This window comes from Phoca vitulina, unplaced genomic scaffold, assembly GCF_004348235.1.
Source record: "Phoca vitulina isolate PV1807 unplaced genomic scaffold, GSC_HSeal_1.0 scaffold78, whole genome shotgun sequence".
NCBI lineage: Eukaryota > Metazoa > Chordata > Mammalia > Carnivora > Phocidae > Phoca > Phoca vitulina.
In genome coordinates, this window is record NW_022589781.1 from 907,754 (window position 1) to 934,923 (window position 27,170).

General features: G+C 42.3%; 1 protein-coding gene across 8 annotated transcripts in view; it reads left to right on the forward strand.

Annotated features, from left to right (window-relative positions):
- ENAH (ENAH actin regulator) overlaps positions 1-27,170 on the forward strand; it is a 136,583-nt gene that overhangs the window by 62,268 nt on the left and 47,145 nt on the right. For all 8 annotated transcript variants that reach the window (XM_032393978.1, XM_032393975.1, XM_032393976.1 and 5 more), the window contains exons 2-3: positions 3,330-3,495; positions 13,007-13,184. In XM_032393978.1, the coding sequence (XP_032249869.1) occupies positions 3,330-3,495; positions 13,007-13,184 (344 nt within the window). The remainder of the gene's footprint in view (positions 1-3,329; positions 3,496-13,006; positions 13,185-27,170) is intronic.

Sequence of the window (27,170 nt, forward strand, 5' to 3'; positions counted from 1 at the left end):
CTATTTTTGAAGTCTGTGGGTTCATGAAATCCAAAACTGGGAGCCACTGGCCTGTTTTATGCACACCTGTAATCAGAGTTGGTATATGTGTGGTTTTCTTCTCATACCAACCGCCACTTCTTTTTTCCAGTACCAACTGACACTGACTCTCTGGAGTTAGCGTAGCCGCCACAGGTTAAGGGCTCAGTCCCCTGGGACTGGCCCCTCTTCAGGGACCAGCTACTGATGGGGTACTTAGGCTACCCACACATTTAATGCCTAGCTGACCACAAATTCTGATGTTCCTCCCACCTCCCTTCAGGTTCAGTAATTTGCTAGAACAACTCCTAGAACTCAGGAAACTGCTTTGCTTACTGTTACTGTTTTTGTTTGTTTTCAATAAAGGATATAATTTAGGAACAACTGGGTGGAAAAGACACATAGCGCAAAGTATGGGGCAAGCACAGAGCCTCCATGCCCTCAACCGGCTTGCCACCCCGCCAGCCCTGCAGTGTGAGCTCGTTGGGGTGTTTTGATGGAGGGTTCATTATGTAGGCATGATGGAGGACACTATTGCCCATTGGTGAGTGAACCCTATCTCTGGCCCTTCTTCCCTCCTCAGAGGCGAGGGGTAGGGTGGAACTGAAAGTTTCCACCCGCTAAGCATGGCGTGGTATTTCTGGTAGCCAGCCTCCATCTTCAAGCATAGAGCTGTTGATTAGCACACCCGAGACACTCTTACTGCCTGGGAGATCCCAGGGGTTTTAGGATCTCTGTGCCTGGAGCTGGGACAAAGCAGGTAATTTCTATTACAACACAGATGTCTGTCTAGTGAGGAGAGGTCCTCAGATGCTGTGGAATGGAATTGGAAGGACTTGGCTTGCATTTGTCACTGAGGACCCCAGCGGGTGATGCTGTCCCTTCTTGTCTGGGCCTTGCTGTGGCTTCTAGGACGACAGAGTTATTCGGGCATAACCTGTCCCTCACAGCTTGCCACACAGCCTTGTTACTTTTTCTTCTCTTTAATCTTTGGCTTTTCTTTGTGCTTATTGGCTTCGCTTAGAGCTGGGTTTGTATTTTTAGCATCTCATTTTGAAGATTTCTTTTCATCTTCATTAGAAAACTAGTCAACAAATTTTGGCATTTCTGTCCTCTCTTGGCTGCTTGGATGTGTCTCTTTGTCTTTGTTTCTGTGGTGATAGCTTTCCCAGGGAAATGGAAGTGACCAGACATTTGATTGCTAAGTAGTTTGTATGTATCTTGATTAATCAAGGATTAGTTAAAGCTGTTGAGTTAACTGTGTGCTTCACTATTTGGAATGTCTCCAGCAGCCCACTCCAGAGCAATGGTGGAGAAAAATGGAGGAAAAAGTGGGGACAGTATGTCTAACTCTCTTGGTTTTAGATTTCCTATGTGTATTTAAAAGGTTTTTTTGTTTTGTTTTGTTTTGGTTTGGTTTTTTTAGTCATGGAATGACTTAATTTACAGCAAAAGGGGGTTTATTGCTTTGGCTTCTATGATCCCACTGGGACTTCTGGAGGAGACATTGTATTATGAATCTTAGGAGACGTGTCCAAAATACTAATTTTTTTGAAAACTGGAAAATACTGTTTTGTTATTTACGATTAGTAGTAGATTTCTTTCTTGGATGATATGTTGTAAGGGGCACTTTGCCTTAGCTTGTTTCACATAATCTTTGTGTGAGGTCCTGAAAATGCTGTCACTTCACAAGTATTTCTCTTGTGAGTGATGAAGAGATTTCAGCTTCTGTGCTGACAAATGCTCTTTAATCAGGCATTTAGAAATAATTCAAGCTTTTGTCATTAACTTGTTTTTATTCCCAGGACTAGTTTACCAAGAAATTTCAGTGCAACATAAAAATTTAGACAGTACCACTCTATTTCAGTGTGTGTGCTGCACAAATATTGTTACGAGTTAAGTTTTTGTAAAGTTTCTCTGATGGAAAATTAGAAATAATGATGTTCTGAAGTGACTGTGTTGCTCAGTGCTGTGACCCCTGTGGGTCTCCCCTGTTCTTCTGTCATCAAGTCACGTGACAAGAGTAAACCACAGGCTGTTGAGGGATGGGGCAGGAGTGTGAGGAAGAGGAGAGGGCCTGAAAGTGACTTTTTGTTTTTGAGGACATTGGCCAAGAACCCACATGATTAGTTGTTTAAAATCTTTGAGGTTAAAATTGGTAGATGAGTGGTGCTTTTGTTAAGGATGAGGTTGGAGGAGCTACTTGGGGGCATCTCCATTAACTTCTGCTTTAAGCATCCGATAAGTCTTCACTGTGGAGATTGTGTTATTTTAGTTGGGTCAGCACAACATATCTGTTTTCTTCTGTTGCTCACTCTTGGTATTTGATTCTTTAAAAAATAAGATATGGTATGAAGTAATAAAATTCAAATCAGCCTTTTTTTTTTTTTTTTTTAAAGATTTTATTATTTGACAGAGAGAGATAAAGCAGAGAGCCCGATGCGGGGCTCGATCCCAGGACCCTGGGATCATGACCTGAGCCGAAGGCAGACACTTCACCCACTGAGCCACCCAGGCGCCCCTCAAATCAGTCTTTTTTCCCCTAGTAGTAGTTTAGAATATTTAAAAGATGAACCTAGTACTTAATAGGAAATTAAGATCATCTCTACATTTTATTTCTGTATCTCAGGCTTACTTGGTAACAAATAGTTGAAACAAAGCTGAGATTTAGATTCTAGCATAGAAATAGCCTTTCCTTTAATATTTGTCTATGAAGGTTAGAATTAAAACTCTAGAAGGATCTTTAGAAATTACCTCATTTTTACATGAAGAAATTCAGGACATAGGATGTTGTCTTGCCGAAGTGGAAACAGGGACTTAGTCCCATTGCCACATCCATTGATTGTTAGTGGCCACTCCATATTTCAAGGGGAAGATAGAGCTTATCAAAATTTGTTTTGTAGAACTTGAAGCAAGCCTGATGGTAAAACTACTCTTGCCAGTAAAGAGTGGGTAATCACAGGTCACCAGTATTATAAACAGATGTGCATTTGAACAAATGATGGTTAATTTATACTTGTAGTTGTATTCAGTTTCATGAGCGTGTTAGATACTCAATGTATTCAGTTAGAAAACAGTTCTTGTGTTGCTTTCTCTGTGCTCTTCGTGGATCCGGGCCTCCTATGGTCCCTAATCATACTTCGGTTTTTGGTCTCTTCTCCCCATCAGGCTCTGCCCATAAAGGCAGGAAGCCACTGTCTTTCTTGTTCCAGCACCCAGGAAAGCACTGATTGTTGGCTAACTCTGTATAGCTGTTTGGGAAACTTAGCATATTTCAAGTATCTTAAGTTTGCGTGTTTTATTTTTTGCAGTGAACAGAGTATCTGTCAGGCAAGAGCTGCTGTGATGGTTTATGATGACGCCAACAAGAAGTGGGTACCAGCTGGCGGCTCAGCTGGGTTCAGCAGGGTTCACATATACCACCACACAGGCAACAACACGTTCCGAGTGGTGGGCAGGAAGATTCAGGACCATCAGGTAAGGGTCTGCTAAATCCTTACTGAAAGTTGTCTAGAATCACAAAAGGACGTGTAAAATAGTAAACTGAAGTCGTGTTTTGCCGGTGCACTCAGCATATTCTGTGCGGGAGAACTGGGTACCGGTTTGCCTTCCTAAGGGTGAGGATTTAGAGCTAATTGCACAAAAATATAAGTAAGACTTTAAATTATGAACATGCATGAGGTCTTCTGGCCTGCCAGCTAACTAGGTTTGGGAATCTGAAGTAAATTTAGGACAAACAAAAATGTGAAATACCACTTAAGGAGCAGACTGTATGTTTAAGGAATTGATTTCCTGCCGAAGGTGTGGGGCTAGCGGAAGGAGTTGAAAGTGTAAATAATTTCAGAAAATACTGTTGAATTCATGTATGATAGAAAAATTGTGGTATTAAAGTTGTTGGAATAGTTAGGCTTTTGCAATGCCTATCTAGGATGAAAACCAAGCTTTTATTAATTCCCTGACCTGGATTTCTCAGAAAGGTCACTGAATTTATCAGATGAGTTGATTTCTTGGGCCTTAACAGACCAGGAGCAGTAGATAGAGGAAAATGTAGATGGGGTCTTACTAGCATTAAGTATATGCTAATAGCAGCAAGAACTTCTCTAAAGGACAGCTTTATGAAATACTTTTGGTTCCGGTAAGATGGTGGAATCAACCAGTGTTAGCCACATGCAGGAAAAATGGAACAAATTTCCAGCTGAGCCCTTAACTGAAGAAAGACAGGTCTCCACTGGGACACCCTGAGATGTCGTGTGCAGCTGGACACTGCAGCAGCCCTGTGTTTTAGGGTGGTGGTTATGAACTACGAGCACCTAGGGACTCAGGTTCGTCACGGGTGCGTGCGGTGGCTGTGGGCCTGTGAGCGGTCGGGCTCTGAGACCACAGTTTGTGTGCAGGGCGGGGTTCCACCCCAGCCTGCACACCGTCAGCCTGGGAGGCAAAGGCGTGTGTGGCTTTCTGAAAGATGGGAGCCTCCAACTTCATTTACACAACTGTGGTCCGGAAATTAACAGACACTGGTGACCCTCCTGGGACACCTTGCAGAAACGCATGCAGTACGGAGTCGTTCCGCGGATAGAGCAGTTCCCCTGCTTAATGCAAACTGCCCAGCCTGCCCCCCTTCCTGCCTTCGCAGGGTCCCTTCTCCCTCTGTTGGCCACCCTGAACCCCACCCTGCCCTGTTCTTTCCCTCCTCGGTCTCCCCCTCCCACTCTCCGCCCCATTGCTCAGCCCTTCTCTGGTTCCCAGTCTGTGTACCAGGACCCTTCGCTGCTGGTCGGGAATCCAGGTGCTGCAGAGGGCTCTCCCTCCGACACTGTGTCCCCGCATGAGTCAGGCCCAAGACAGATCAGACACTCCCAAAGATGCTATTACAGAGAAGAAAGTGAAGACTGCACAACTTAAACTTGCTAGAAATGGCTCAGCATTTTTAATACAACACGTCAAACCAGTACGATACATTTGGTAAATTTGATGCATTGGTCATTTCATAGTACTGATTAACGACCCTAAAAGTATCTAAATGTTGGTAGAAAAGAAAATGACTATTTAAAAATAGTTAGATTGAATCGTTATATTGTACACCTGGATATTATTATATTATATAAATATAATGTTATGTATCAGTTATGCCTGAATGAATGAAAAAAATAATTATAAATATGTCAGGAAATTTTCATATGAAACACTGAAATTTTTATTCATAAGTAAACTATGACTTCTAGGTTTTGATAAATGGAATGTTTCTTGGAATGTTTGGAAATTTAAAAAAAACTTCTAAATAATTTGTGACACTAAGATGAAATCATTATGAAGATTAAAAAATGTTTAGAAAATAAAAGACTTCGACTGGAGTGACAGGATGTTACATGTAGAAACCGGTAAAACATCTAAGCTGCTCTTTGGACAGATCTTCATGGCATGTAATGAGCTTGACCCAAAGAAAGCAGGAGGAAATACTAAAAATAAAAGGAGATATTAAATAAATAAAAAAGAAATGGAAATTATTAACACAAAAGCGTTTCATTGAATGGAAAAATAGGCAGAATCAAACAAAAAATGAAAAGTTACAAATAAACAGTATTAGGATTAAAAAAGATTGTTACAGTTATAGTAAGGAAATCAATTATAATATTATGAACAGCTTTTCTGCTGCTTCCTCTCCCAGTCCCCCTGCTTGTGTTCACTCTCTTGCTGTCTCTCTGTCAAATAATTAATAAATAAAAATCTTAAAAAATATATTATGACCAGCTTTAGCCAAGAAATAGGTCATCTTGTAGAAAATATAATTTACAAAGGCTGGCAGAAAAATAGAAAAACAGACTGACAATCATAAAATATATCAATAATTAATAGTCTGCCCCCAAAATCTAAAAAACAAGGAGGGAGGGTGTCCAGAGCTTTACAAACAAAATCTAAAAACCTTTAAGATATTACCTGTTTTATACAGACGGTTCTAAAGAATAGTATTTTATGAGGCTACTATAATTTTGATACCTGCAACATAGAACAATTTGAGAGAGGAAGATTATAGGCCAGCCTCAGTATGAGCATTGACCTATAGATATAAAAGCCCTCAGTAAGATACTAGCAGACCTAATGCAGCAATCTATATGGAAAAAATTACCACCTCTTGACCAATACGGTTTGTCTCCATCTCAGTAATGTAAGGCTAGTTTAACATTAGATAATTAATTAATGTAATTTACCAGGAAAAAGCCTATAAAAAAGAGAGAGAGAGAGATTCAGAAAAAGCATTTTATAAAATCCATACATAATAATTTTCAGCACATTTGGCATAAAAATGAATTTTCTTACGCTAATAAGGATGCATAGTATAAACATACATCCAACACCTTACAGGATGGTGTAGTGTTGGAGGGGATTACCATGAGACTCGGGAATTACTTGGGGATTTCAGCTTTAATCATTTGCATTTAGCAGTGCAGAGGGGGAGGTAACCTAGTGATAGGAAGATGAAGGAATCCAAGCTCTACGGTTTGGAAAGGAGGAAACAGAGCTGACCTTATTTCCTGGTGATACAGTTGTCTACATAAAAAATCCCAGGAGCATCTGCAGATGAGATATGAGAACTAATAAGATTGTTGAGCATGTTTGCTGGATAAAAGATCAGTTTATAAAAATCACTAGTATTTTTGTGTACCTAGCAATAAACAATTTGAAAATACAGCTGACCCTTGAACAACATGGGGGTAGGGGTCACCACCTCCTGTGCAGTTGAAAATCCATGTATAACCTTCCACTCCCCCAAAGCTTACCTGCTAATATAGCCTACAGTTCACCGGAAGCCTCACCGATAACATAAATAGTCGATGGACACATTATTTTGTATGTTATATGTATTAGGCATTGTGTTCTTACAATGAAGTGAGCTGGAGAAAAGAAAATGCTATTAAGAAAATCATAAGGAAGAGAACATACATTTATAGCACTGGATTGTTTCAAAAACATGTCCGTATGTAAGTGGACCCATACAGTTTAAACCTGTGTTGTGCAGGTATTTTACAAAGATATGCTAAAGTATCAAAAATGATAATGTACCTAAGAATATATCTGATAAATGATTGACTTCTTTTCTTTTCTTTTCTTTCCTTCTTTCTTAGGGGTGGGAGGGACCGAGGGGGAGAGAGAGAGAGAGAATCCGATGGGGGGTTTGATCTCACAACCCTGAGATCATGACCTGAGCTGAAATCAAGAGTCAGACGCTTAACTAACTGAGCCACCCAGGCGCCCCTAATTGGTTTCCTTTCATTCCAGACCATCTTGTTAACCTTTTTTGATTTTTTTTAAGATTTATTTATTTTAGAGAGAGGAAGCGGAGGGGAGGGGCAGAGGGAAAGGGAGAGAGAGAATCTCAAGCAGACTCCCTGCTGAGCGTGGATCCCGACCCGACCCGGGGCTCGATACCTGACCCGGAGCTCGATACCCGACCCTGAGATCACAACCTGAGCCTAAACCAAGAGTTGGATGCTTGCCCGGCTGAGCCAGGCACTGCTACCTTGTTACATTTTTTAGTGGTTATCAGTCTGTTTAAAGTGGAAACATGTTTTTATACTTTGTTAAATAATATCTAAATTTTTTGTAGTGAGAGCCATTTAAAAAAAAATCATCCCCCATTTATTTTTCAGATTGAATGCACACATATTACATACATACGTATTAAAATATTCTCCCCCCCTTTTTTTGCTTAACACTTTCTAAGTGCGTATTATGTTCTAAGCACTGTGCTTACATTTGAAAGAAAGCTGCAGTAAAGAAGTTGTTTCAGTTATGGTAAATGTAATTCGCAGCACAGTGCAGCATACAGAAACCGTCATTTTGTTGAGAAGACGGGGAGGGAGGGTCGTGAATGACTTCATAGACAGGATCAGATACTGAGCCAAGAAGACAAGGAAGAGTAGATGCTCAGTGTATGGTTTGCTCTGCTAGGATGTGTCTGGAAGTGGGTGAGCACATGGAGGATAGAACATTACCATTCATCCAGACTCAGGCTCATTGGATGGGAAGTATTGAGGATGATGATCAAGTCCAAATCTGGTGGCATCCCTTGTGGACCTCCAGCAAGCAGTTAGTCTTACGTGAACATATCTGCTTTCCCTTTTACTTTTGTTCTTTGAGGGGTGCCTGGCTGGCTCAGTAGAGTCTGCGACTCTTGATCTCAGGTTCGTGAGTTCAAGCCCCATATTGGGCATGGAGCCTACTTAATAAAATGTAAAAAATAAATAAAAAATTAAGTTTCTTGAGATTATGTACAGTACTGCCTATCCTTGAAAGTTAGAAATGAACGAAGTAGTTGAATCAACACGTTCAATCTCTCCCTGTGGTGGAAGTGAACTAGTGATGTACATAATTTGATTTAAGTAACATTTTCCTCCTCTTTTCTAATATTCTGTTGCTGAACGATTGATAAAGTGAATGTCGCTGTTTTTGCCTGACCTTTTCAGATTATTTGCCAAGCAGGGATATAGATCCACCTTCAAATGGGGCTTATAATTTTCTGATGATGATTTGTGGCCCCCGCTCCGATACGTACAAACATCACATGACAAGAGGCCATCGTTGTTTAAACTGTAAAATATACATCACGTAATATTGACCATTTTACCCGTCTGAGTGTAGAGTTCAGTCGTATTAGGTTCACTCACATGGGTGTGCAACCATCACCACTGTTCATCTTCCTCCCATGCTGAAACTGAACCCGTGAAACAGTCTCTGTTTGCTCTTCCGTAGTCCTGGCAACCTTCATTCCACCTGTTGTTTTTAATGAATTTGACTATTGTAGGTATTTCAGATAAGTGGAGTCCGACAGTATTTGTCAGTTTGTGTCTGGAATAATGTCTTTAAGAGGTCATCTTATTTAAAAATAATTTCAAGTTTGGGTATTGGTGGATGAGGTAATAGAGACAGAGCTTCTCTCTGAGAACTAACACAATTGGACAGAATAATAATAAGAGGAAAGTGTTTGGAGTGCCTACATGACAACGAATTACGGGTCCATAATCTGCAAGAAGAGAGAACCAGAGAAGTGAGCCCAGCTTCAGACCTCTATTTACCTAGAGGCATGTCTCAGTTTTGAAGGAGAGGACTAAGCAGAGCTTTTGGCGGATTCCTGGGACTAGCAGAACAAGAACTCGGGAGTTAGAGCCTGCTCATGAGGGAGGGTTTTCTTGGTAAGCCTCGGGCCATGATTCGGGACCCCCAAGCCCCATCCCCTGGGAAGAGGTTTGCCTCAGAATGAGGCTGGTCTTTACGGGAACTGATACCCAGCCTCTAATCACTTCATTCATTCTGGGATTAAGGTGATTTCAGATTGTTAGTTTTCCTAGCTGCTTGCCAGAAGCAAATGGGTGATTCTTCCCTGGAAAAATATAACGTCATTGTAGGCTTCACAATTTCCATACAGTTGTCCACACACAGCGTCTGGCATGAAATCAAAATCACCAGGCCCGTGAGGAGGCAAGAGGGGTGGTAACAGAACAGACCCACTGGGAATCCAGAATTGACTTTAGAGTAACTCTGCTTAACATATTCAAGGAACTAGCACAAGGTTGAGAATTTCAGCAGAGAATAGAAACTTGAAAAAAGAACCACATGGAAATTTCAGAATTGGAAGCTCAGTGCTGTTAACAGTTCGCTAGTGGGTTTTACAGCCAACTAGGGACAGCTAAAGGGAAGCAGTAAACGGAATATAGGTCAGAAGAAAATATTCAGGGGCGCCTGGGTGGCACAGTCAGCTCAGGTTGTGATCTAGGGGTCATGAGATGGAGCCCCGCATCAGGCTCTGTGCTGGGGGTGGAGCCTGCTTAGGATTCTCTCTCTTCCTCTGCCCCCCACCCCAAAAAGAAGAAGAAAATATTCAAACTGAAACTAAGAAATTCTGAGAGAGGAAAAATATGGGCACATAAAAAAACACAGGGAAACAAAAACTAATTCCAGAAGGTATATGCACCCCTATGTTTATGGCAGCAGTATTTACAATAGGCAAAATGTGGAAGTAACCCAAGTGTTTGCTGATAGACACATGGATAAAGAAGATGTGGTGTGTGTACACAAGAGAATATTCCTTGGCCATAAAAAAGAATGAAACCTTGCTGTTTGCAACAACATAGATGGATCTGGAGGTTATGATACTAAATGAAATAAAAGACAAATACCATACGATTTCACTTACATGTGGAATCTAAAAAACAAAAACAGAAAACAGAAATAGATTCATAAATCCAGAGAATAAATGGGGCATTGCCAGAGGGGAGGGATGGGGGGTGGTGAAAAAGATGAAGGGAATTAAGAGAAAAAAGACGATTGTGGATGTAGTGAAAACGCATCCTCTCCTTGGACGCATGAGGAGAGGAGAGACTAGGACAAAAGAAAAACTGAGGTCACGAAAAAGAATTTTCAGAAGTTAACAATAAAACATCAACGTAGAAATGCTGTAAACCTTAAGTGGGATAAATACAGAGAAAACCATATATAAACCCATCATATGAAATCATTATAAACTAAATGCAGTGTGAGACCTGTGAGCAGCCAGTGAAGACAAAACAGCTTGGAGATGCTGCAGCAAATGGTCAGCTGACTTCTCAGTAGAAGCAGCAAAAACTGAGAAGACAGTGGGCTTGAAAGAAAACAAGTGGCCTACGTAATAAAAATCCTCTTCGAAAATGAAGGTGAATTAAAGACATTTTCTGACAGACAAAAATGGAGAGAATTCATCACAAGATCTATATTGAAAGAAATTGAAATTCTGAAATGTGTTCCTCATGATCAGAAGCTTGGAAAGGGCAGAAGGAATAAAAAGTAGCAGCAGGTGTAAATATGGGCAAATCTTCAGTGATCATCTGTTGTATAAAGTAACAGTGAGGTGTTGATGCATGTCATACTCTCTAGGGCAGTGAAAGCTTGTATAACTAGCAAGCTAGTAGAAGGGTAATAATAATACACTCTTAAAGAAGGTGGGATGGAGGGGTGCCTGGGTGGCTCAGTTGGTTAAACGACTGCCTTTGGCTCAGGTCATGATCCTGGAGTCCCGGGATCGAGTCCCGCATCGGGCTCCCTGCTCAGCAGGGAGTCTGCTTCTCCCTCTGACCCTCCCCCCTCTCATGTGCTCTCTCTCTCTCTCTCTCTCAAATAAATAAATAAATAAATCTTCAAAAAAAAAAAGAAGGTGGGATGGAGTTAGGCCCAAATTCGTATATAATTTACATGAAACATAATAAATGGACTGAACCCTCCAGTGAAAAGCGGAGACAGGCAGATTGTGTAAGTCATGCAGAATTAATAATCTGAATATAAAACTGTAGCTGCACACTAGGAATTGAGGCTAGCCACAGCAACAGTGAAGAACGACAGAGGAAGGACGACATACTCTAGTGGCAGTCAAGGTTTAGGATAGAGCTACGGTAATTAAGACACTGTGATGTTGGCTCAGAGATAGGCATGTTGACCAGTAGAACAAAACAGAGCCATCTAGACACTTGATTTATGAAAAAAGTAAGCCTGCAGCATAGTTAATAGATCATGCCGGATTGATTGGATGGCCATATTGAAATGAAAAGGAAACTCGAACCTTATTTCACACCAGAGGCTAAACTTTCCAGGTGGATTAGGAGATGTAACTATGAAAGTAAAACAGTAAAGCTCCTAAAATAATATGGGATAATATTTTCGTGGTCTTGGAATTGAGAAGCACTTTTTAAACAAGTTACAAAAAGCATTAACCATGAAAGGAAAAGATCACTACTTTGGACTGAATAAAAGTTAAGAACTTGTATTCATCAGAAGACACCGTTCAGGGAGTGACAAGGCAGGCTGCACCCTGGGAGAAGGTATTTGCAGCCTGGATAACCCGCGGTGGGGTCCTATCCAGAATGTATAAAGTACTCTTCCAAATCAGCAGAGAAAAAGATGGACAGCTCAGTAGAAAAACAGGCAAGAGATTTAATTTAAGCAGGTGTTCATAGAAGATATCCACATAACCGTTAGAACATGGAACAGTACTAAATCTCATTAGTAATCAGGGATATATGCAACTGGAACCACAGTGGTATGGTACTCATACCTACCAGAAGTGCTCAGATAAAGGCAGACAATTGCAGTTGTAATGTTGTATGTGTGCTTATGCAAGCTGTTGTATGCTGCCATGGAAGTGAAAATTGATAGAACCAATTTGCAAAGCTACTTGGAGTTGTCTGCTGAAGTTGAGCATGTCTTTGGCCTGTGACAACTCCACTCCTGGGTATACGCTCAACAGAATGGGTGCCCATGTGCAGCAGAAAACATTTAGTAGGATGTTCATAACCAGTGTTTTTAATAGCGCCAAACTGCAAACAATGCAAATGTTCATGAATGGGAGGATGGGTAAATAAGCGTGGTTGGTACGATGGAACACCACAGAGCGGTGAAAAAGAATAAACCAGAGCTGCGTGCAACGGAGAGCTGACTCCCACGAACAGTCCTGAGGAACGGAGAGCAGGCCCTGACAGTAGGTATCGTGTAGCTCCGCTTACGTAAATTCAGAAGCCCAAGAACGGATCTGTGATGCTAGAACTGTGGCTGGCGCCTGTGGGGAGGTGAAGGACTTACAAAGGAAGTTTCTGGTGTTAACATTCCTTTTTCTGCATCAGGATTTTGGCTGTGTGGGACCGTTCACTGCTTATGTTTTATATGTTTTCTGCATGTACAGTACTTCAATAAGCAGGTTAAAATATATTTAATGAGGGTGTAGATTTTTTTTTTTTTTTTGGTTCTGTTGATTTACTGTTTTAAGGCCAGACCTTTGTAACATCAGACAGCTTACCTTCCATCAGACTGTTATTTCTGCTGGCTGATTTTACCCGAGAGAATGGTTTTTAACCTTTTTTTTTTTTTTGCCAAGGCCCGTGAGGAACAGGTTTGAATGAGTACATCCAGTCAGGGTTTGTTGATTCTGCTGAGTATTAGGTTGACTCCGTGAGGCATCCCTGTCTTTCAGGTGGTGATAAATTGTGCCATCCCTAAGGGGTTGAAGTACAATCAGGCTACGCAGACCTTCCACCAGTGGCGAGATGCTCGACAGGTGTATGGCCTCAACTTTGGCAGCAAGGAGGATGCCAATGTCTTCGCAAGTGCCATGATGCATGCCTTAGAGGTGTTGAATTCCCAGGAAACAGGTACGGTGTTTGGGTTTACTTGTTTTCTCGAAGTGCCATGTATATGTGAATGTGAAATATATTTGAAGTTAATTCTTGAGTTTCAAAACAAAGCTTTGGTTTGTTGACGATAAACATACGGTCTAGAAGGATAATTTCATGAGATTGGTTAGTCAATTTTTAACCCTCTCTTTTGAAGATAGTTATGCTCCTCCTGCTCTAGAACCTCAGCTTTTCTTGCATGATGTGAGGCTCAGAGAATATGCAGTGGATAGAAGTTATGTGTATGTATCATCTTGCCCTTGTACGAAGAAACACATGTTTTCTGAAACATGTTTTTTAAGTCACTACCGAGCCCATGAATTTCAAGTAGGACTGGATTCCCTTCCTCCACGTTCATAGAACTTGATCCTGAAAGTTGTTTAAAGATTTTAGGAGTGCCCTCAGGTGGTACGAGCCATGAATTGCATCTCCTCCTACACTGCATGGTGGTTAAAAAGAGAAGCAGAAATAATTCACTGTTTAAGAACCCAGGATTTAAATCTGTGTATGCATCAGAGATGAACTGTGTTTTAGTTTTGGTTCACAAGATTGAAGAGGAAAAATGCCAATGTGTGGTGAACTCTTTGGGGAGAGATAGATTTTATATTCTAAAAATAAGTTATATGTAAAACAATGTAAATGTGATTTCTCTTGCTTTTGTTGCGTATTAGTGGTGTTGAATATACAAATGTGCCATAAGCAAAATGTATTTATATATTTTAAGAGGAGAGATAGAGTAATTTTTGATATTTTGTTGAAGGTATAGAGTTTCAAAACCTGTTATAGATATGTTAAATTTTTATACTGTGTCTTATTCTAAGAAGGGTTGAAACATCTAGCTCGTGGGTTAGTCTATTTCAGATACGAATTTCAGAGTAAGAAGACATTTTGGAATCTTGCCGAAACCACCTTTTTATGCCTGTAGATGTTTTATATGAGCTCTTTTGAGGAAATTAAGATTTCTGTAAAGCATTGGTACATAGCTCTTACATCTTACCTGTTTTGAGAAACCTCTGGAGCTCCTGGTTTGTCAGTAAGTCCAAAGGGTAGCAGAGAGAAGCCCTCAGGTGTGCACCGTCTCAGGTGTAGATGCTCTGAATGCCCACATGTCCGTCTCTTATCGGCCTTCTGCTGCAGGGGTAGAATGCCCCCTTGTCGTGGTCTCACCATAGCAGAGAAACTAGAATCGTGGCTCTTAATACCCTACGAAGAGGCCAACTGCACACCAAATAATGAAAGACCCAAAGTGTAGAGGCTGTACGTAGGACACTGACATTTTGGCTTCCCCATATTTGAAATGAACTAGCATTTTTATTTCTAAACCTTCAAAAGAGTGTCCATGGATAATATTAGGAACTAAATGTTACTAAAGTGGTTAAAATGATTATTTCTTATCTTGTCATCAATTTGTTTTTAACCCAATGGAAAGGATTGTTTTTATCAGTGTGTAGTCCTGTAGTTTGTTTTCAGAATGCAAATGCTAATGTTTTTTCTTCTGATATCCATCTTTTGAAATTAATGAGTCTTAGTGTGGAGAGGCTACGTTACATTCTCTTGTAATTTTCGCATTCTAGAAAGTTTGGCAAGTGGGAAACTCGCCCATCCTCTTACTAGCTACGAGCATTTTGGTAAGGCAAAAAAATTTAATAGAGTCTTCTTAGATGATCTCGAAATTTGTTCTTTTCTGTGTCACAGCCTGGGCCTGTCATGCCGTGGGCCGAGGGGAGGGGGACAGTGGTGGAAAAGGGGGCCCGACTTAACCATCTCCCTGCAGAGAGGCTTTGGTTTTTAGCAATTTCATCAGAGAAAACAAAGCACGGGAAATGATTTATTTAGAAAATGACTTTTCTCCTAAATTACTGTAGTTAAGCACTAATTTCTGATCTTTGACGGTATTAACTGGCTTGGAAGTGGATGCACAGGAGGATTTGGGTGCTGAGAATCAGAAGGGTAGAGTTTTCTCTGTAGATCTCCACAGTGGGACACAGTGTCCTCCCCTCCCACCCCCTGGATTATTTAGTGGCCCGTCCATCCACCTGAACAAACGTACCCAGTGATGTCGCCTCTCATCTTGAGTGCACCTTCCCTTTCCACAGCCGTTTGCTGTGGGTTCACAGCCTGTTTCTTGCTGAAACCATCTATTGTCTTCCTGCCAGAGCCACGTTGAAAAAGCTTAACTTGGTGTCCCCTCCCTAAGCAAACAGTATACCCAATGAACCTCTGATCAGAAGCAACAGAAACAAACATTCCCAAAGGTGAAGTGACTGCAGACATCGGTCTTTCCTGCTGCCTAGTGATTTGCCATGTTTTAAAACCATTTTTTCATATTGAATACTTCTGTTCATTTTGTTTTGTTGTTTTTTTAGCTGTTAATATGGTTATTACCCACTGAATGTTGGTTTATCCTTCTGAGTGATTTTCAGGTTTTTTTGAAGTTATGCACACCTTTGTTCAAACAGAATCGTCTTGAGAATCTCAGTGCCTTCACAGAGAAAACCGTAGCGCCGCTCTGATGTGGGGGTCAGAGCCCAGGGCCACCGAGGCACCATGCGGCTCTCTAGGGCAGGGTCTGAAGTTACTAGCCGGTCTCTTTTGCCAAAACCCATAATCGCACTGTTCTCCTTTCCCCTCTCCCTTGTCCCTGAGTTCTCTAAACCCTCAAAAATTTTTTTAAATGAAGAAAAACCTACTTTCTTTGGGGCTATTCATACTGACCTATAAGGTGCTCTGTGTGTGTGTGAGATTTCCATCTCTTTTATGAAAAGGGAGGGTGGCAGGAATGTTTTCCTTTATTTTGTTTTTAACTTGGTGTGCAATTATCTAATATACTGGAAAGTACAGGAGGTGCTAAATACAGCAAGTTATATTTGGAATTTAAAAAACACAAATCACATGTTCTAACATTCTTGAAAAAGAGTTGAATTAGCCTTCGTTCTTCTATACCAAATGCTACAGTTTATCTCTTCCCTTTCTCTAATGATAGACTTGATTTTAAACACGTTCAGATCGCATTATCCAGACTGATATTTTTTATTCCTGTGTTGTTTGTCAAGTACATTTATAGCAGTTTTGCAGATAATAGTTGTGGATTATATAAAATGTAAAGTTAGTCCTTGTGATGATTAGTGGAGGTAAATTTGCACAATTTGTTTTTGAGGAAGGTTCGGGGCATTTGAAAATAGGAAATAATTTTTTAAATTCACTTTTTAAAAAGGAAAATCATATGCATAGCCAGTAAGTATATTCTGCTTTTGTTCTTCTCGACCAAGATTAAGCATACATTTGTAGAAGGAAACCTTTAAATATTCTACCATTAACTAAGACTGCTTTTGCTAGATTTTTATAGCTATTGAAGATGAGAACACAATGGGATTCTTATGTTTAAATTTTTTTTTTAGATTTTAAAAATATTTTTATATAGAGATTCCATTAATTTTTTTCTTACTGGAAATTTGGTCTGATACACATTTCAGTATGAGCATTTATATGAATTTTATCTCTGCATTTTTTAATCTCTTGGAGATATGTTTTGGAATTAATTGGATTTTAGAAATCTCAGAAAGTTTCTAGAAATACCTTCAGTCAACAGTGACATTGATTTCTCAGCCCTGCAGATGGCACATTTCATGGGACCAATACTGAGGTCCTCTCACAGACGCCATCAGCTATGTTTGGAGCGTAGGCCCTGTGTCAGGCCCAGGGAATAATGGCAGCCGGCGCAGGCCTGCGCCTTGCCCTGTGGGCTTTCAGTGGGGCAGGAGCTGCTGGAAACAAGATCAGCACGCTAGGGTACAGTCTGTGAGAGGCTGTGAGTGAGGTCTGCACAAAGGCCTGGGGAGAACCAACGGAAACTCCGGGGTCCAGGGGACATTCGAACGGCAGATGATGTCAGAGGTACGATTTGAAGAATGCATAGGCCTCAGCCGTGGTAGGAGAACATTCTAGACAGGCTGAGAGGTGGTGTTGTGGCCTGGGTGTGGGAATTTACAGAGGAGGGAAATCTGAGAGAGAAGGTGGGAAGGCGGGGAAGGGCCCGCCCGGTGTCCTGCTGAGGGCTCTGCGTGGCCTGGCGCTGGGCTGGGGAGACGCCGCCTGTGAGGGGGGCCGGGTGCGTGTTTCTGTGAGCAGGTGTGTGCCGTCGGACGGAGGTGATGGGCCGGTGAGTGTGCACCCCAGGCCTGGCCTGGTTAGGGTGCTGTTGTGATGCTGTGGGTGAGAAAAGTGGCGCCCCAAAATGAAACCCTCACGGCCAGGAGAGGAGCAGAGAGAGGAGGAGGTGACACCTTTCCTTCCTGCTGTTGTATCCTGCTCCATAGGCAGGAACAATGATCTGTTTATTAGGTACCTGCTGAATGCCAGGCCCTTACTGGGCACGCGTATTACTGACGATCTTTATAATAACCCTGCAGGGTTGCGGGTGTCGTCCTTCCCTTGGAGATGAGAGTGCAGCTTATAGAAGGTCACGGGACCTGCCCTGGGTTAGACCACTGCATGAGATCGCGTTTAAGATCTGTGTCGGTGACATGGGATGAGCAGGCCCAGAAGGAGGCAGGGGTGCCGTAAGGTGATTACGGATGTGTCCCTCCAGCCACTGGTCATCGTCCGGGCTACCGGCCAAGATGGCGTTAGCCAGAGCAGGAGAGGAGAGGGTGAGGTTCTGGGCCCTGGGTTACGGATCTGATTCTGGACACACTGCATCTGGAGCACTTTATTTATTTTTTATTTTTTATTTTATTTTATTTTATTTTTAAAGATTTTATTTATTTATTTGACAGAGAGACAGCAAGAGAGGGAGCACAAACGGGGGAGTGGGAGAGGGAGGAGCAGGCTTCCCACGGAGCACGGAGCCCGATGCGGGGCTTGATCTCAGGATCCTGGGATCATGACCTGAGCCGAAGGCAGACACTTAACGACTGAGCCACCCAGGCACCCTATTTTTTATTTTTTTAAGATTATTTATTTGTGAGAGAGAGAGGGTGGGGCAGGCAGGCAGGCAGAGGGAGAAGCAGACTTCCCGCTGAGCAGGGAGCCCGATGTGGGACTTGATCCTGGGATCCTGAGATCATGACCTGAGCCAAAGGTAGACACTTAACCAACTGAGCCACCCAGGCGTCCCTTGGAGCACTTTCTTAATTCTCTCATAAAATCATACGAAATTGGACCTCAGAAGAATCCCAGAGGTCATCTTGGACAGTATTTTTCACTGAGTTTTCCTCAATCAACTTATCTTACTGAAATAACTTTTTGAGACAGACGAAATGTTAGCTGCTCATCAGGATGCAGTGAGTAACAGGTTTGGGGGTCAGGTGGGTGGGACAGTCTTTTTGTGGGTACGGTCACGTACTGCTTTTATACTTACCTCTTCCGCACCTTCCCCCACTTGTAAATTCACAGTCTTCACAGGAACGTGAGGTTGATCTGCAGGAGCTGTGTCCCCAGTGTCCAGTTACAAAGATCAGCAGGACAGATGGGACTTCCCTTGAGTCATACACCTGGAGGGGGAGGCACAGCTGGAGTTGGGGATTCTGGCCCTGAGGCCATTTCTCTGCTTTTCAAATCAGCATCTTCAAAGCACATTTTTATGTATGTATGTATGTACAAAAAGGTGCTTTTATTATAGCACGGGGACAGGACCTGTGGGCAGACAGAGCTGTGCTGGGATTGTGAGGGGTAACTGATGGGGGTTAGGGATGAAGTAAGTCTCTAAGGAATTTGTGTATGCTGAGAGCAAGGTCTCCAAGACCTCACAGGGCTAGCTATTGTCAAGGTAAGGTTAGTCCCTATTGTTTTAGCAAAGCGTTAGTCATGAGACCCTTCAGATGTGTGTCAGTGGGCCACATGTTGAAAGAGGAATTTTAGCATATCCTAGGCGTTTATGGTTATCAGAGTGAAGTGACACTGGCTAGAGCAAATCTTCATTGATAAAACATTAAAAAAAATCCTTGAGGGAGTTGTAGGGGTGTTACACGCTGTATGTCTCAGGGATTTATCAGTGGGCTGCAAGTTGTAAGGAGTCCTCATTGTAGCTTCATTTCTCTTGCCTTCAAAGCACATTTAAAAAGAGTTTGAGGAGGGGCGCCTGGGTGGCTCAGGCGTTAAGCGTCTGCCTTCGGCTCAGGTCATGATCCCAGGGTCCTGGGATCGAGCCCCGCATCGGGCTCCCTGCTCTGCGGGAAGCCTGCTTCTCCCTCTCCCATTCCCCTTGCTTGTGTTCCCTCTCTCGCTGTGTCTCTCTCTCTGTCAAATAAATAAAATCTTTAAAAAAAAAAAAAAAAAAGAGTTTGAGGAAAGTCATTTAGGGTGAGAAAATAGGAAAGAAAAGAACTTTCATTTACTTTTTGTTTTATGTATTTTGGTAAAATTTCAAGGTCTTATTGTGATTTAGTGGAAAGCACTTATAATTGGAGTCAGAGACTGTCTCTTCCTCTGGTGGCGGGGTGCCTTCTCTAAAGCTGTTTCCTTTTGAGAATATGTTATCATTATGGGAATTGAGACATTAGTATTATTAAACTATAAGATGTTATTTTTGAATCCTGATATTTATAAATACCTGGAAAATTCAGCTGTGTGGATTAACTTGCTTCAAGAAAGAAAAAGTGGCAGAGAGACTTAGATTTTCTCTAGCCTCTTCCTTGTCTTTACTACCTGGTGAAGACCTGTCTTGTTACTTTTTTTTCCTCGTAGGAAGTTAGTTAATTCATCTATCATAGGGGTGCATCTAAATGGAAGGGGAAATTAGATCTCCTCCTCAAGGATTCTTCTCTTGGAGGGGAGATAAGACAACACCCATCATCCCCAAAAGGAGGTCATCGCTGAGGCATAGATAAAATCCTATCTGAAGGGGAGTGAGGTTTCTTTTCATTGGAGCAACTGGGCAAGTGTTGATGAGGTGGCTCTTTGAGCTGATTTTGGAAGGGGGATGAAGTGTAGGCACAGGGAGCCCGGAGATGGCGTGGGAGAGCAGAAGGGGAAGGAATGAGCCGTGTTTGCCAAGCAGGGGCCTGTTTTGTCCTCTGGGGAGAAAGTCAGAAGCTAGATCTGATCAAGAAGGGCCTTTGAGAGCCATGGGTGACACAGAGTTAAGGGAGTAAGGGGAACAATGCTGCACTTGAGAAAGTGGCGGTGGTGTGAAGAGGGAGCTGCCGGAGGCGAGGGGGACAAGCATGAGATTGCCTCGTGGAGACGGAAGTCACGAGAGTAGAGGGGAAAGTGAAACAGGAGAGATCGCAGTGAGAGGTGAGTTGGCACAGGAAACCAGTATCGTTCTAGGTAACTGCTTTCATTAAGAATTCTGGCTGCCCGTTTGACACGACCGTGGCAGAGGTCCGTGGGAGAGCAGGGCGTCTGCGGGTGACATGGTACGACAGTTATGTTTGCAAGAAAGAGGGGAAACATGAAAGCATAGTTCAGCATAAAGTTGATTTGTACTGTGAACCTGAGCCCAGGTTTCAGAAGGGAAGGTATGTAGACAAAATTTTGTCTTCAGTAGCTCACAGTACAGGCAAAGAAACTATTAATTTTTTCTACAGACTTTAAAATGAAATCAGAGAGCAAATCTGTTCAGCCCCAGTTTAAAGATTGATTTATTAGAGAGAAGGGGAGAGGGAGAGAATCTCCAGCAGACTCCCCGCTGAGCACAGCCCAACACGGGGCTCAATCCCACAATCCTGAGATCACGCCCTGAGCCGAATTGGCTCAGCTGACTGAGCCGCCCAGGCGCGCCCCAGTTTGGTAACTTCCTGCCGGAGTTAGCACATGCACGTGTCCTCTTCTGTGGGACACGACCCTGTTCTCGCTGGAGCAGTGATGTTCAGTTTGTTGGCCGCGAGACTGCAACAGGACAGCCGCAGTCGTTGTGAGGTGACCTCCCTGGGTTTGGAAAGCCAAAAGAACAGTGGCTGCCATACGCTGTAGTGATAGATGATGTCACAACCACTAACTCAAATACTAAATCTCTTTGCTTAGGACTAAAAGTTACCAGCTCTTTGTAAAGATACTTAAAGCCTATCAGCAGTTCTGACTGACTGTTGTTGACATTGTAGGGATTTTTTTGATCTTTGTGTGATTTTGTGATTGTGCCAAGATGCCAGTAAGAAAAGTTTAAATAGTCCCAATACCTGAATTGAACACATGACCAGTTCCATATCTAATTCCTTGTGAAAGAAGGTTCTTTGGACAGGCCCACTCTGAACGTCTAGTCCAGGAGGGTTCATTAAAGTAATAAGAGGGTTTCCAGCTGTGAAGGGATTCCGCTGCTGAGTCAGGCTTCTAGTCCCTATGCCCTGCCCGTCATACGTCCAAGCCTCCGTTTCCTGCCTGTGTCTCTGCCTTTCTCAGCTGGGCTTCCATGGGGGAACTGAGCGCTTCTGGAAAGTGGTTTGGGTGATAGATCTCTGCTCTCCCCAGGATGGAACATAGGCATCCTTACTTTCAGTGAAGGTACCAGAGCCAGATTCCCTTGGAAGGCTGCCTCTCGCGGGTCCTGTTCCCTCGGCCTCCCTCTGTGCCTCTGCTTTCTGGTCTCGCATTCACCTGCAAGAGCTACCTTGAAGTTCTGGGACTAGAAAGTGACTGTGGATTAGTGCAGACAGTGAACACTACGGTATCACATCCTTCTCGTTTGTTCGGTATAGCCTTATCCTCCAGCATTTGCACTGAGTCGTATTTGGAATTACTCTGTAGCTAGTTCTTGGTTGCTTGGAGGACAGTTTGAATGAACGTTTACCTTGTAGCTACCACTCGTCTGCAGACGCTCTCGTTGTCCCCAAGTCATCGGAGAGATTGCTGCCATCTCTCGGGTATGGCCTCCACCCAGTTGTTCTCCATATTCTCATTTTCTTTGGGCCAAGCCACCTGCAGCATCAGAAATCTTGAGTTGAAAACCCTAACTCAGGATTTTAAAAGTGTGCTCCAGGGACCCTTGAGGACCCTCTCCTAGGCCCTTTCAGGGAGTCTGTAAGGCACTCCTTTTTCCTTCTTATACTTCAGCCAAAACAAGGTGCCATAACATACTGAATGCAAAAGCAAATAAAATAATCCAGCTGTATTCTACTAAGCCAAACATTAAAGAAATTTATAAAAATATAAAGCCATGTTATCCTAATAGTTTTTATTTGGGAAATAATTTTTGTTTTGGGAAATAATTACTATAATAATTTTTAATTATTATTTTTAAAATGAATTACTAGAAATTAGAACTGGAAGAATATTATTTATTTATTACAGCAAATAACAGTAGCTATACCTCACCTAAACAAGAGCTGTTCAGGGTCTTTAATGATGTTTAAGAGTATGAGGGGTACGTGACCAGAACCTTTGAGGATGACTGCCCTCCCTTATCGGGAGACTGTTGACTGAGAAGAGAATTTCCAATGGCTTTAGTCCTTTCCAGGCAGCCTAGCAAAGAGCTCTTGTCTACTGGATAAGATTGTCTAGTGGATGAGAATTGAGGATTCCATATTTTCTATCTCTTTAGGACCCTGTGTCTCTAAGATAAGCCTAGCTTTGCCTGTACCCGGGAGCCGTTCTTCTATCGTCATTCTTCCCTCTGTCTGCTCTGTGTCTTCTCTCCTTCCCAACAGGATGACTTCCTGGAGGCTGGGTGTGTCGGGGAAGTGGGCACTCCTGTCCTGACCGGCACCACCTGTCAACGACAGGGAGAGTGGAGGTCTGTTTCACGCTGCACGTATAAAAATTGCCCCATGAGGAGCTTTGAAACCATCTTCTCTCCAGCACCAGTAACCACTGTTGCTGTGTGAGCACTGCCTCTTAGAAGTTCAGGTCCTTCGGTTTCTCATTGGTACATGTGTGATTTTCCCGGTGATGTTCCAATCGGTGAATCTGGAAAGTATGATTCACAATAAATGAGCTTTAAAATATCTGCTACTAGACTTGTAAGTTCTGGACCACTAGCTGTTTGGGGAAAGCTCTTCAGCACGTCTGTGGCTCAAGTCTGACACCACGTTGTTCACGGGTGTGGCTTTAGTCTTATGGTGCGGACTTCCATCTGGTCCCGCTCCAAGATGGATGTGACCGAATGGCTGACAGAGACAGGACTTTGCTGTTTAATCTGCACATGTCAGTCTTATAGAAGGTGCCCGTAGCCTGAAGTTTGTTGGCACTCTATTCTCTCTGCCTTTCATTCTTGTTTCTCTGCTTCTCTGGCGGTGGGACATCTTGTCAGGTATTGTCTGACGCACGTCTAGCTGGGAACATTTCTCAGCTTTCTTTACAGATAGCTTAAAATTTAATGAGTGGTGCTGCAGTGATCCGAGGATGTCATCCTTGATTATCTGTGTGTTTTACCGCAAGAGAATAGTAATTATATACACTTACTTTACTTGTATTCCTGAATTTTAATCCTATTTGTTGCCCATAAATTGGAGAAGCATTTGCTGGATGTCAGAAATTCTGATACCTGTTTTCGTAGGACTTTCCATCTTTAAATAAGGATGTAGGGAGTAGGGAGAAGCTCTAATAGAACAGAATCTGTCTTGTTCTTCACTGATGAGAACTGAATCTCAGGAACTACTACTTCTCCGGTGAGACCAGTCACAGCACAACCGTGGCAGCCAAGCCTGCCCCGCCATTCTTACAGCTGAACGTGCTTTTATCAGTCTGTAAATGGGATGGTGTATTGTGGACTTGTCTGTGTTTGTAGTCAGCAAAGAGCACGTGTACATTGCTGCCTCTGAATGAACATTGGGTGTTTCTGTTTTTATGTTCTAGGCAAGACAGAAATATTCTAATCAGTCTTTTGAAGATGGTATTAAACAGTGGTATCACTGAAATCAGTATTGTATATCTGAAGAATATTGTTTCCCTAATCCATAAAAAATTCCTAAGAGGTAGGTGGTCTCATAATCTAAAAGAAGAAAAGCCACAGGGAACTGAATTATTTGTACTCTTAGTAAGGTTCTAGGTTACGTGTTCTGAGAGAAACAAAAATGGGTAATTCAAAACTATGGACCTAAAGGGGCTGTGAATTGCGTAGAGAAGACAGACGAGGTCAGAAATGTCTGCCTGGCAGTGTGCGTCCCTCGAGCGAGACAGAGTGGCAGTTGTGAGGTAGAATGAACACAGCGAGCTGCTCGTGGGAAGATACCGAAAGTAGTTCTTGTAAGGTAGACCTGCTGCTTCTGTGGGCTTTTGCAATTTCTGGGAAAATTCACACCAGAAAACAAATGGCTTCTGCTTTGTGGAAACTCTCGGGGGTATTTGGTTATGACAGTGTCGTTCATGTAGGAAGAAATGCATTTATAGTAAGGAGTCTCCTTTGCAAATACCGTCCTGATCTTTACTGTGGTAATGCTATACTAAACACAAATAATTACCTTTTCTTATTCAGATTTAGAGTCCCTTAGTCTTTGTATATTTAAGCCTTAGAATCGTACATTCCCAATTTGAAGATATCGACTGGATGCGGTGACATGAACTCCCAGGAAGTGGGTCTCTATTCTGTTTGCAAGTACTGCTTGGGATGGACCTTACGTTGATGGGGGCAGGGTAGATTCGTGGGCACCAGATAGCCTTGTGCTAGCTTTCCCTTGTTTTTAGAACAAAGTAGACTCCTTAATGTGGCCCCTGTTTCTCGGGAGCTGGCCCCTCTTGACTCTGCATTAAGTAAACACACCCCCCTGCGTCCAGGTTTTCAGCTTTCTGTTTCTTCTTTCACCGCTGAGGGACTTAATGTTTTCTCAGAACAGTGTTAAACTGTTAATTTCTGGATTGAATAAATAAATTAGGCAGAACCAAAGTTAGTGACAGTTAGACACTGCTAATCTTTACTAGCAGATTCTGTTGGCACAAACAGATCAAATTATTCAAAGCATCTCTGTCTGCTGAAGGCCAAAAGACACTTAGATATGTTTTTTTAAATGTAACCCACAGCCTGCTAATTTGGACTAAGATGGGATCTACAAACGGCTCTCAAGTATATTTAATGCAGGAATAGTACTTGATAGTATCATTTCCATGAATGGATGTTGGAGTGTCGAGAATTCTGTTCTTAGGAAGCCCTAACTGTTATACTGCTCCAAAGGGATACGTACTATTCTTTGGGGAAATCAGCTTGAATGACATCTCTTCACTTTTAAATAAACACATCTGCTTCCGTTTAGATGGCACAGTTTTATTTTCGAGTATCGCATTCCGCACAAGCCCTAGGTGTTCAGGACTGTGAGGTTTCACCTTGTCTGTTAGTGCAGCTTTTATTTCTCTGCCAAAACTTCCCCTCTACTTAGTGAAGTATGATTTTGAGCAAGTGTTATTAAAACTTGATCTTCCTATGAATAGTGATGTGATAGCAGCCGCGAGTCGAGTGTGGACTTGCTTACGAACAAGTTCAGGGTAAGCTTGTTAGGAGGATGCACGGCCAGATTACCTTTCTCCACACGCCCCTGGCTTCTCAAGTCCTGCCCACCTTTAAGGTTGCTCCTTCCTGTGCCCTGCCTTCTGATGGCTCTTGGTTGTCAGGACTGGGCAAAGAACTTGCCTTCACCTGAATTTCTTCACTCTGGGAAGTGGCTATGGCCGAGGCAGCTTCCTTGCCTTTTAAAGAATTCATTCTTTCCTGGAAGGTACAGTCCATTAAAAACTTCACATACAGGTTTTCTGGGTTTTTCTTTACATTATACTGAATTAGGCTTTACAGGAACTCCCACTTCTCCATCCACATAAAGGTTGTTTTTCTTATTTAAAAACAGGTTTATTTCCCTGACTTTTGTTTAAATATTTCTGGTCTTATATATCTCTCCTTTTTAATTATGTACAGATTGATTCATTCTCTTATCCATCCTACCCATTTGCATCATTTAGATGGATTGATACATGTAAAGGTACTTAGACTACCGCTAGCACACCTTCAACAAGTTCTGTTTAATGAGCGTGAATTCTGTAAAAAACCACTTAGTTAAACAAATGTATCAGTTACTTTGTGCCAAGCTGGTCGTGCTGGTTGCTCGCACTAGGATGATGAACATGGCACAGACGTTACCTTTGAGCATCTGCAAGCCAGGCGAGGCAGACCGCTAACTCTGAGTAGACAGTACAGAGTAATAACTCCGCAATCACACAGTGCATCCAAAAGACCTTAGGCTCCAGCGGGTGGTCCTGGCGTTTCATGATGTTTCCTTCTGGGCTTTTGCTGATACTGAAGACCCCCAGCCCCCCATTTTGTTTTTAAATAACAGTGAGTTGCTGCTGCTTTTACATCTTATTTTTAGAGGGTGAGTAGTTAAAAGATTCAGATTTAACATGAAAAATGTCTAATGAAGAAAGTAGAATAATTGAAACCTAACAATTAAACTAAAATACTAAAAATATAATTTAAAAGATAAGTATTTAGTGTACAGTTTTCCTGAAAAAGAAGTACTTTATTGAGTATTAAGAGTGGGAACCTGTGACACTCCTAATTTAAAGTTTCCTTAATTTTGGGGGCACCTGGGTGGCTCAGTTGGTTAAGCGTCTGTCTTCGGCTCAGGTCATGATCCCAGGGTCCTGGGATTGAGTCCCATGTCGGGCTCCCTGCTCTCTGCTTCTCCCTCTGCCTCTGTTTCTCCCCCCACCCCCTTGCTTTGCTCACTCTATCTTAAGTAAATAAATAAAATCTTTAAAATAAAAAAAATAAAGAGTAGGGATATAAAAGTACATACTGTTGTGGATGTAATTAAATTTCAGAGACTAAAGCTCCTGGTGTCGGCAGAGCGTCCATCCTTGCTGACAGGTGCACCCCACCCCCCCACCAGCACCCCAGGCGGTAAACCCCGCATCACGTGAACAAGCCCAGCTCATTTTGTGTTTTATGTATTTAACCAAATTATCCTTTTAATAAAACTTTACATCTTTTTGAGTTTCAAAAATAAACGACACCTTCATCATAAGTATTAGTTGCCTGGTGTGGTTTTCGGTAGAAGTTGCTTCTTGGTCTACGTGCTGGAGTATCTGGCGTTCCTGTGCAGAGAAGAT